The sequence below is a fragment of the Lepisma saccharinum genome, chromosome 6, assembly GCF_977018435.1.
Source record: "Lepisma saccharinum chromosome 6, izLepSacc3.1, whole genome shotgun sequence".
In the NCBI taxonomy this organism is placed as follows: Eukaryota; Metazoa; Arthropoda; class Insecta; order Zygentoma; family Lepismatidae; genus Lepisma; species Lepisma saccharinum.
Genome location: NC_139234.1, coordinates 9,975,097 through 9,987,480, shown reverse-complemented (window position 1 = coordinate 9,987,480; position 12,384 = coordinate 9,975,097). Strand labels below are relative to the sequence as shown.

The following is a 12,384-nucleotide window of genomic DNA, read 5'->3' as shown; positions in this document are numbered from 1 at the left end:
ACATAGTGGTTCGGATACACTTTAAACTGTAGATCAGGTCCCGATTAGCTTATCTGAGCATCAAGTGGACTTAAACAAACGTCACTGCCTACGAGTTATTGCAAATAAGTGTTAGTGTACGCGATATTGCCCACTTATCAAGAATTTCTAAGATCACCAGGTAAGTTCCGATTAAATAAGTTGTTAACAACTTTTTCTTTCCTTACTCTCATCCAGGAGGCCCAGAAGAATTTAAAAAAATAAAATCAGGTAACTCCACTCGTACGGTTACTGAAAGGATATTAACCATGTTATCGAAATTATAATGCGTTGCTTTCATTAACGCCAAAACAATGCTGCACAATCTTCGAGAAACAATCGAACGTAAGATTTTACTGATCGACACATTGAGTAGAGACACACACATAAAAAATGACTTCAAAACAGCTTTATGACCAAGAGGCTACGAGCACATTACAAGTATGGAAGCGGACAGTTAAAATAATTTGTTCCGGCACTCAAAGAATGTACATATCGACGAAGAGAGTGACAAAAGACTGAAGCTAGAGTTTGAAGAAACGTTGCACTGTGCTTAGCTAACATAAAATCTGTTCTTTTTCCAGTCTTGTAAAAGATCAAGATACTGTACCAAAATATTGACCATGGGAGCATTGGAAGACTGTGTCGTAGGGTTAGAATGTGTTGTGACTTTTCTGGTTTTTTAATCCTGTTACCTGCACTGCGACTGATAAGACCCACAGGTTTTTCATGCTTTTGTGACGTAGAAATCGAGATTACAGCCTTCGTTTTCTTCTGATAACACAGCTGTCGCGTCGTGGCATTGTCAGCTAGCAACTTCAGGTTTTGTGTAAAGGTTTTCTCGCCTTAGGAATAAGTTTTTGAGGATGACCAGGGACAGGTTAAAGGATCTTCAAGCAGTGGTGAGTTCTTTTTACTTTTTTCTCCTTTACGCGGATAGATTTGATGTTTTTATGCTCAATGTCCGCGCACAGAAATGCAGATATGAAAACAAAATATATGTTTATTGCCACTGCCTTTATACACCTCGGCATTCTTATATTTACGTTACTGAATCCATGTGTCAAAGCTATAAATTTTAAAATGTAATGGAGTAATGAAGATTTTATATGTATATTGTAATGGACAAAAAATGGCATAAGAGCTGATAAGTCCAAAAATAAAGGAACGAATGAATGAATAAAACTATAAAGGGGTGCAGACTGGAATGTTCATTACATTTTAATTTAATCTTTCATTGTGAAACAATAGCTGCGACACTTGAGGTTCTGAGTGGGCTAACAAATGTGTGAGTATGTACAATACTACGAATACAAATAAAGAAGTTGTATTTTTCTCGCCAGTATGCGGTCGAAACAGTTTAGTATGCACTAATTCGTAGATTTCAAATAATTGGAAGTTGAAATATACTTGTAGAATGAATACACGAAAGCACCATCCACTGTAAATATAAAAATTATAAATGTATGTGTTTAAAGTGTTCATGGATCTACTACCTAAGCCGCATAGGCTAACAAAGATTTTACTAAGCGAGCATGATTAAATTATATCTTGGGATGTTAGGGGTTACATTCTGGAAAGATACACAAAAGACAACCTCACTTCCACGTAGTACACCCCTCTAACTGCAGTCTTGCAGGCCAACGACGCTCTGGCGCCTGGATACACTTCCAGTATAATCCTCTATAGGTTCGTGTTGTGTGCTTTCTATTTGTGTTTGTGATTGTCCTTTCATCCATCTCATCACCATTCATCCTCATCCTCGGGATTAGCCTAAAGTGGCAGAAAAGGGACGTGAAATAAATCAGATCAATCAATTATACCTTCTACAGGATATCCGAATACAAACAAGTTTTAATTTAAATGGAAAAGCATTACATCATGAAAATAACATTTCTCTTTTTCTCTCTCTGTTGCCTTGATTAGTATTTTTTTAAATATTTTGTGCAGGCAACACATTAGAAATTATAAAATACTGTAATATTTACAGGATGATATTAATTTACTTATTTCGTACTTCGAAAACATGAATGAAATTTGAACAGATTTTTCGAAATTAATACAAAGCATTGGAACTTCGTTTGCTCTGTAACCACAATATGCTGCCTAACATCTAAATTACTTTAGTTCATTGGTTACATATCCTAGAAAAACCATCTCAAAGAGGATAACTTATAACGCACCTGGTTACTAATTTGACAGTGTTTAAACACTGCGTCATTTCCATTCGAGAAACTGAAAGTTGTAGGTTTTTATTATTTTAAGATAAATGGACAAAGCAACAGATCATTGTTCTCACACGAAGTTTGTATTTCATAGGTCTTTCGCTACATCAAACGTTCGTAGATTTTATAGTTGGACTTCTATAGTTGCTTGTCGCATTCACTTAGTGCCGATTAGGTATTTTAGTCACCACATTTCATATTTCTACTATCTGTTTCAGAATAATCTATACGTATCTGTGATTGAAATGCTGACTAGAAAAAGAAAACATTTGACGATGCCATCAATAATTCATCTCCTCTAGCTTGTATGATATCGGAGAGGTGACATTATAAAATCATCAGTTCTTGATTTTAGATTAATCGCAACGATGAGGTTGAAAAGATGATTTGATGAAATGGATGGAGGAACAAGGACCTTGAAACATGGAACATAGGACCGGCGTGGCTTCTGTCACAGAGGATGATCACCAGAGCTCTTGTAGCTAAAACGTAGCTCGTATAGTTTCATTTTAAGGTACTATTCAGCAAAACCTGAAAGGACACTTACGTGACGATCGTGACCTTGATCTATATTGGTATCTCGGGAACTACTACAAGCAAAATTTGATTGACTCACAGACCTGCTGCAAATAGTAGGTCAATGGAAAATAAATCATTCTGTAACAATGGCGGTGGCACTTGAGTCATTGCACATGAGATATTTTTTTCTCATCAGCGCGCAGTCAACACAGTTTGGTACACACTGATTCGTAGAATTTTCTTTAATAACGAGATTTCAAACAATGGGAACTTTAAATATGGAATGAATACACCATATAATGTTAGAGTTGTTTGAAGTTCGCTTTATGCACATATATGCTAATCAGGACTGGACCTGCAGTTTGAAGTGGGACCTAAACCACTGTGTGCCTACACAGGGTATCGAACCCGGGAGCCTTTGAGAAGTTACCACTTCGCTATCGGGGAGGCCCAATATAATGTTCGTGAAAGCAGCACGACAAATATAAAAAAATGATACATAGATCCATTTAAGGTATTCATATACTCCAACCGCGAGATACAATATTTATCAAAAGTGATATGTGTAAATTCCTGAAAGCAAAGGTGAAGATCTAAAGTTTTCTGCGATTAAAAACCAAACAAATACCAAATAGTATTATTTCAATTGGCCAGTCCGTCTACCCATGGGCGTCACAGTTAACAATCGATACACTCTGATTGCTGCGATAATTCGAGGCGCTATAAATAGGAAATTTGGCGAGTTGAAAGAACACTGAATTATATATAGCTATACTCAGTGCGGTATCTATCATTAATTTGCTCGTTCATTTGTCTCTGTTATTCAACAATCAAAATTAATCAAGTAAAATGTAATGTCTGTGCCAGTCCAATAATCCATACATGTCTAATATTCATTATCTCAAAATAATAATAATAAATCTGCAAACATGTAATTGGTATACCGAAACGTAATATAAAATATCAACTTTATAAGTTTTCCCGGTTCGTCGCTTTGTTAGTTAATGTTACCAATTAATCATTCTCTATCTGTTGATCGGAAAACTATTTGAGATACAAAGATTTCATGGACAAAAACAAATACTAGTAGTATAAAAATACATTTAATGTCTCCATCTAACTATCCGACTCTCTTCGGAGTCAAGAAAATCACAACAATCGACATTATAACATTCTATCCGTAACAAAATGGTACCAATATAATTCATGGATAAAGTACCGACAAGATAGGCTACCTTTAATAAAATATAATTTGTTTCTATATGTAGCTACTTAGGAAACTACAAATGCTAAATATAGTAAAGTTTTCTGTACTGAAATCGAATTCAAATGTTAATTTATATTATACTTTATGCACAACAACTTTTTTAGCACTTTGTTAAAGTATATGTATAACGTATATAGTATTATAAGGTATATGCCAATGAACATTTACGTAGTAAATTTAATTGTAACTTGTTTATTTATTTAATCAGTGCCACTATATAACGTCTGTTAATTTGTTTTGTTTAGGAAAATAACATTTTGGAAGAAGTAGTGAAAAACACTTAACAAAATAACTTATAGATTGGCCTAGTTTTTATCTTTCGTAAAAGATGTTGGAACTAAAAGTTGGTCACCCCTTTTACACGCATATATAATTATATTCTATGTATGCCAACATAGATTACATTTGTGGGAGCGGGCGTCTTATTTTAGCTCTCCACCAGCTGGTTGACTAAATTATAGTTTTAAATTTTCTTTACAGAACTGGTAACTTAATTTTAGGCACTAAAGGGAGTGTGGATTGACATATACCCTGTGTTAATTGTCGATTTATTCTATTTTCCACACATCTTGGAAGGGCTGGTCACTTACTTATATGACCTACAGATGTCAAGATGGGGGAGGGGGTGATCATTTTTAGAAGTCTCAGGGTGAGCAATTCCCCCGTTGCCTCCCTCCTTGATCTGCACATGGTCTCATAGACGTCAAACTGCGAGTACTATTTGAGATGTATTGGTTGTTCTTCATGGCATCCTGCCTCTCCAGGGTTTGTACAGCAAACTTGGTTCACATCAGGGCCCTCCTAAAAGGCGTTGGGTTTGGGGACTCAACCCCCCGAAATAGACCTACATTCTAAATAAAAATTCTAACAAGAACTAAGCGCGAGAAATTTGAATTTGAATTTGAATTTAATAATCCATGTAAACCATATACATCGGTATTTGGAGGGTTCAGTACAGTTAATATAAAAAATATAATTAAAAAATTTATATAAGTTACAATCTAGATATTCACTAACGCTATAATATTCCTTATTAACTAATCATTTTTTTTAAAAATTTGTTTTTGAAGCTTGTCATACTTTCTGCTTTCATATAATTTGGTAAATGGTTGAATATTTTAATTGCCATCTGTTCGGGTCCTTCTTGAACTAATGTTAGCCTCGTGAAGTATGGCGTTAGAAGCTGTTTGTTTCGGGTGTTATATGTATGTTCTATTGAACTTCGTAGAGTGATATTTTTTTCTTGCATATAATGCCATTTCATATATGTACAGTGAAGGGAGGGTTAATATTTTGTATTTCTTAAACAACGTTTTGCACGATTCCCTAGTCTTTATTCCTGCTATAATCCTAATGGCTTGCTTTTGTTTTCTAAATGTTTCTAAACTTGCCGGTGAGTTCCCCCAGAATTCTATTGCATAATTTGTTAGTGAATGAAACATTGCATAATATACCTGAATTAGTGAATTTGTATTAAGTGTTTGTTTTAATATCCTCAGTGCAATATTTTGGAATTTAGATTTTTAAGCATATTTATTTGTCAACTTTGTCATACGAATCGTGATATATATAAGCTCTAAGAATGCTGTTTTCATTTTAGATATTTTAGTTATATAATTTCCATATTTTCCGACATTTTCCAACGTTCCATATTCATACTATTACCACATTTGTCCTTATTGTGTTAAATGCTGATATTCTTTCTCTGTGAAATTCATTGCATATTTTAAATATACTCCCATTACTTCATGCAATATTGAACGCAGCTTCAGTCAATATAAATCGGTTTTTAGACAACAGGAGGAGATTCACGTTTCAGCACTTTAAATAAAGTTTGGTAATCCATTGTTTTACTAACAAAAAATGTAGCACATTTTGTATTTGAATTTTGAATTTCAATTAATGCCATGTAAGCTTAATCCATTTTTTAGCGAGGTGGGCCGCTTGCTTAATAAAAAATGCCATTTTGCACAATTGTAAGTCCATATTTAATTTCATATTTGGATAAAAATAACTAAATATATATTTATTTACATATCTAATTTTTTTTTAGTACATACGTATAAATCCGTTCCTTGGATAATTGAGAGTGGATATTGAGGGCCAAAAGGAGCTCTTTTTTTATTTCCTTTTCTCGAATAACCATTCGTAAAAATAAGTGTTATCAGTATATAAGCACAAAGAAGCTAACTAATCAGGTAGGCAAAAAGGCACTAAAATTTGAAGGAAAATGGCATGGAAATAGACACTAAAAACAGTGAGGAAAAATACTATAAATGTTTTTCCAAAAAGCGTTATTGGAGCAAATCTAGCAGTTTCTGCAGGACTGTAAAGCATACTTGACCTTAAGAATCTGAACTGTTTTCACATTTGCTGTTTTATTGTCTTCATTGTTTCGAATGGAATCTACGTCCACTTATGAGCAGCAGGGGTAATCTTTACACACACTAAAACGCTGCATGCGGGACAATAGATCTGAGTGCTGTAAAATTCAAATATCATGTTCAAGAGGTACTGTAGACATTTTTCAGACAATATCACATTAAACAACTTACGTGCAGCATGAAGGTGTCTCCCCCCCCCCTTTCCCCCTCGCAACACACACAAGAGAAGGCCATTTTTCCTCCACTGCGATTTCCAATGTAGAAAGGCATAAAGAAGCATAAGGGGAGCAAATAGTGACTGCTAAATAACTTTCTCCAGAGTCAACGGTGTGGTGGGGGATCATAATTCCCCTTTGAGCCAGTATTTCTTAAAAAAAATTAAACAAAAAGAGCGTCAAAGGCAGGGAAAAGATGGCAAAATGGGTGCTGACTACTAAAGAAAAGGATACGTACCTCCCAGTGGCGTAGCATGGACATTTCGGGTGGGAACGCCAAGTCCGAAGGAAGGGTCGGCCCTTTCTTGCTTAATAATTTACTTATGGGATTAGTCGCCACAGGTATTGTTTATTTGCCTGAAGTCAGCTGGGTTTTCAGACCTACTATAACGGCTGGGGATACGTCGGGCTGACCCCCCGACTATTCCAATACTTGTTGAAGATCTCTACGCTTAGAGGTGACGAAGGAAAGCGTGGGAGGGAGACCGGCAGTCGGTAGGTATGCCTAGGCCCTTCATGGGCTGTTGCGCGACGGATTTTTTTAATGCATGTTTTAGCATAGAAAACCTAACTTTTCTATGGTTTTAGCTAGAAAATTAGATGCCTCACTATGCCACAAATGTTTTGAACTCTGGTGTTTTATGCTTTTTTTAATACCTTTCTGCATGACGCAAGTCATTAAAAACCTACCTGAATCAGAAGTGCGTCTGCACAACAGTAGACGTCATTGTTGTGGATGATCCAACTACTGATTGATTTGGTTTATTTTATTTCGCTTTTCTACCACTTTTGGTTAATTGCGAATATGAATATGAGTGATGATATTCATGAAGGGACACTGACAAAGAACACCCGTGCTCATGCCGGGATTCGAACAAGGGACCTCTGTCGTCTTGGCGCACTGTGCAAAGCAGAGTGGATGATCCAAATATCGTACACTCTACTGACGTAACAGTGCCGATTAGTAATTCAGACCACTGTTTATTACATCTTGAGAATGCTGATAAACATTTTAAAATAATTTTGTCCAGAGACCATTCGATGTTAAGAGTTTTCAAATGAATGCTAAACATTTCCATTGACACAATATTAAGTAGTTAGATAATAACGAAAAAATACAATAAAAAAATTAATAGTTTTGCGGGTTAAGTGGTAGAGCAGCCACAGACTGAATTTCTACCACGAAGACTTCACCAACTTACTTCACAAAAACTGTGTTGATCTTTTAGTTTCTAATGCACATCGCTGTTCGTGCGATAAATTATACAATGCAGTGGCCATTAAGAAACAGTATATTTGAGATTGGTAAAGTTACGTCCGTCAATATTGCGTATTATAGCATCACATAGCACGAGTTGCATGAGCGCGAAGAGCAAAGAATCGGGTAGGAATTCTACCGCCGTCGTCTGCTTCAGAAGGCAGGAAGGGTCACATGAACCAATTACGGTAGACCTCTCTGCTCCGTACCGTACGCTGGCGTACGAGAGAGCATTTACGCGCGTGCTGTAGAAATCGAAGCTTTCCCTCCAGAAAGGCAGCAAGGAATATAGAATCCTGTACGCCGAACCTGCTCGGCGTCCGGCCTGGAAAGGCATTGAAAAGAGATGCTAGAACGAGTGTTGAGAGTGGAGCGTTGCAAGCGGATCGCGAAAAATAGCTATTATAATGCCATGAAGGTCAGACATTTATGAAATTAGTCACGTTTTACGTTTTCGAGACATTTATGAAATTAGTCACGTTTTACTTTATAATCACAGCATTTAAGCATTTTTGAAATTTTAAATCTGGGAACGCCGGGCGTACGGGCGTACTATAACGCTACGCCACTGGTACCTCCCCTCCCCCTCTTTCGAAAATCTTGGGCACGCCACTCTCCAGATGTACGGGAGGTTGAGTTTTTCCCTAGTTATCATCAATCATCGACATTATTCACAAGCAAAGTTTCCTTGGAGTGAAAACGCGAAAATACTTATTTATTGAAGCATTCATATCTTCCCAGATGTAAACCTATATACAGATTTCTTTCATGAATTGGTTTGGGTGGTCAATCGGGTGGCAGAGGAATTTTTAGGTCCTCGTGGGCAGCTGCTGGGAGGGTATCGATAGCAAGGCGGGTTTCTAAAAATCGAGACGAGGAGACCAGGTCCTTCGAGACTTATTTAGATGATACCGAGAACGAGATCGATTTCTGTAAAATCGGAGGCGATCCCGAGACTCCTCATCCAAATGTACTTTCTTATGCGACTTCTTCAACCACCAAGCAGATATCTACCTGGTTATTCATGGGAAAGCCATATATATTTTGTTTGTGGTAACTGCAAAGTCAACCCATTAGTAGCAGTTAAAGAGACACACTCAAACAAACAATTTGTGTCAGTTGTGAGCCTGTGCTGTGCGGTTGCATATATATTCAGGATGAAAATATGTTTTTTGAGAGCTACCAACGAAACGGAGCGTGAAACGAAGCAAAAAAGGTTATGAAAAGTTGTTGTCCTTACTGGCCTCTATAAGTTGTGAAAAATGTCTGCGGGATAGGGTAAGCATACCAGTTATTGGCACTTTAAGAGGAACTAGTTGGGAAAAAATGAATTACACATATTGTATCAGTACATTTTTTTGGGTTTCGGTATTTTATAAACTTTGACACCTGTTCTGAAGTGAAATCGATTGAGACATAGTAAAAACAGAAAGCAGTTATTATTTTTTATTATTATTATTCAGAACCTGATAATGTCTAGTTGTTGGCATACACTGACCAGTTATTGTCACATTTGTGCCCAGTTATTGGCACTTCATATTTACAATGTGCTAAGCCTCTAACATTCACAGCTATTGTATGCTACGTAGCAGCTAAGCCTATATTGTAGTTATAAAACAATTCAAATAGGAATATGCCTAATGAAATTTATGAAAGAACTCAGAAAAGTAAAAAAAAAAAAAGTGCTCCCCTGTGCTTAACACAACGCCATGAAGGCGTATAGGGGAAGTAAATGACTGAAATGGTTTAAATACCAAAAGTCTGTACCAATAGTTGTCAGTCTGAATGCTGGTACTTGGCACTGGTGGCAACTACTGGTTAACATAAAGCTATCAAAGTCAGAACGCTCGCATCGTCATTCGTATGTTTTAAATAGCACCATAATATGTTAAAAACATGAAATGCCTATTTCTTCCAAATTGCGAGTTATTGGCACTTGTGCCAAGTCAATGGGCATCATGCACATAAGCAATACCAATTATTGGCACCCTTGAAAGGGTGCAGCGATTAAACAATTTGTTGGCAATGGGACGTCAATGCACTTCCTTTAGGGTCTAGCTAACCGTTAAACAAGAACCATGTGCAATAATTTCATTACAACAATAAATAACGAGAGAAACATGAAAACATATTCCTACCTGCTTAGAATTGAGCAGAAATCTTGAAAATCACAAAAGCCTTCCAGATATACGCGATTTTTCCACAAGAAATAACAAACGAAATGGACGTCGCTTGCAAATGTCATCAACGGAAGACAAAGCAACAAGGCGGGAACAAGACCAGTGTTGTCATTTTCACACAGATTTTAATTTCTACAAATATTCCTCAACGTGCCAAAAAACTGGGCAGTGCCAATTACAGGAAAGCTTACCCTGTGTTGGGTATGTTATTATTTATATTACAGGGTGCCATTAAAATGGTGCCGGGAACCACACAAACGTATAGAAGACATGAAAACACAACTTCTCTCAATAACATTTCTGCCGTTGGGGCGTCGTTTCCGCGCTACGAACGTTGAAAAAAAGGAAGTTTTGCCGCCTGTATGCTGGCAACCCAACATAACATTAAATCGCATTGGTGGCGTCGCTTCGTGTTGTGAAACGGTGTGTGCCACATATTCTGTGGAAAATGACATACTACCAACCACATTATGTGTTGTAAAACAGCGGGGAACGCGTTCAGTAACGGCGTAGTGTTGACGTATTCGCCTTGTAATCAAAGGGTTCCGGGTTCGATACCCAGTGGAGGTCCATAGTGTTTCAGATCCCACTTTAAACTGTAGGTGCAGTACCGACTGGCCTATCTGTGCATAAAGTAGCCTAAAAATAAAAACTGAAAGAAGCAAATCCAAAAGGAAATAAAGGAACAATGGAAATACAAATAACGCATGCAAGAGAAAGTGGTGGAAACTGAGTAGAAGGGGAAGAAACGAAACCTTGCCTCAAGAGTGTCCAAGGGTGAAACCAGAAATTCCCGTCGGAGGGCGAGGGAATGTCCCCGAGGACCAAGAGGGTTTAATTTTTGTTGTCACCGGTTGACAACACTGACAATTGCGCATCTAGGCTGTGTTCGAATCGGCAGGTGTTTTAGTCTGTGTGTTGTAGTGCGAATCTGCGCATAGGTGAGTTGGAAGGTGGGACAAGTGAACGCTTCAACTCGCTGTATTGCCACGCTCGGCAGCCATTTTACAACTTACCTTTGTACACTACATAGATGAGTGGTTCCCAAAGTGTGCGCCGTGGCTGGTTTACAGGGGCGCCGCGAAGTGCTCCAATATTTTCACTGAAATGATTTACTTGTTAGTCTACACATGGTTTTTAGTACTTTTTACATGTAAAATATTTCTTATTTTGAAATATGTGTTTATTTTTTAACTTAAGGCAAGCAACCTAACCACACTAACGGAGCGTTGCAAGTGTTAGATAGGCCTACGTTCTGACTTGGGCGCCGCAGAAAAATCTTGAAACACAAAGGGCGCCGTGAAGCGAAAAAGTTTGGGAATCACTGGCATAGATTAATGCTTCTTGCACATTCTATCGATAACACTGTATTTAGGAAAAAATGCCAAAGACGTGCCACATATTCAATTTAAGTGGTAAATGGGTGGAACACATTACTATGGTTGCCGTCTGCTTTCTGCTTCCGTACTGTGCGTCTGAGACCCAGAACGCGGCGAGTGTCGAGTCCCATGTATGCCTGTGACGTCACAGTCATTCATCCAGGGGGACTATAATGGAGCCGCTGTATTAACCGGTGGGCAATCACAGCGCAGAACGGTTATTTTGACGAAATCCTGTTTCCCTACTGGCTGCTTTGGGGAGGGGGAATTTTAATGTTGTCGGCTCTTGCAAAAGCGGTGGGTCTAATTGGTTGTTTGACCGCGAGTTCCTTCGTAGGTAGACGGCAAGAGCATGGTCGTCCGGAAGGAAAATTAAAGTCAACCAAAAAATTATGTATTTCACACATATAATTTCATTTTAGCCACAACAATATGTGTTAATTATTGCATGAACACCATAAATTCAAATTTAAGCAATGTTTGTTTAGGGAACAACACAATTTTTGGGGAAAATGTGCCTTGTTTCCCCCCCTAGAAAAAAATACCTTCCTTGCCCCTCCCTGGAAAAAATCCTGCGGACGTCCATGGGCAAGAGAGGAATACTGCCATATAGAGGCGATCTCCGCGCCGGTTCCTGACCTGGCGGAACTGTAGATGGACGACGTTCAAGCTGACACCCGCGAGAAAAATGGCAAATGTGCTTCAAGGCAGCATATATAGGTTCAGACAATTTCGACGGCACAGCAAAGCGACGGAAAGAACGTAGCGTCGTGTTTACCGATTCGGACACAGCCATGAGTCGCAACAATCGACGCAGGTGCGCATGCGCTGACTGGCCGAGATCGATGACAAGGTGGAACTGCTAAGAGATACCGGCATAGGCGCCGACTCCATGGCGTTTGGGGGGGCTCGAGTCCCCCCCCCCAATGTTAACGATAT

The 12,384-nt window shown here is 38.1% G+C and overlaps 1 protein-coding gene across 1 annotated transcript in view; it reads left to right on the top strand.

Moving 5' to 3' along the window:
* Positions 1-504: 504 nt before the first annotated feature.
* The window catches only part of LOC145988553 (syntaxin-1A-like), a 34,523-nt gene continuing 22,643 nt past the window's right edge, over positions 505-12,384 (top strand). Inside the window, exon 1 of the mRNA XM_083123486.1 lies at positions 505-920. Coding sequence (XP_082979612.1) covers positions 885-920 — 36 coding nt within the window. The 5' untranslated portion in view covers positions 505-884. The remainder of the gene's footprint in view (positions 921-12,384) is intronic.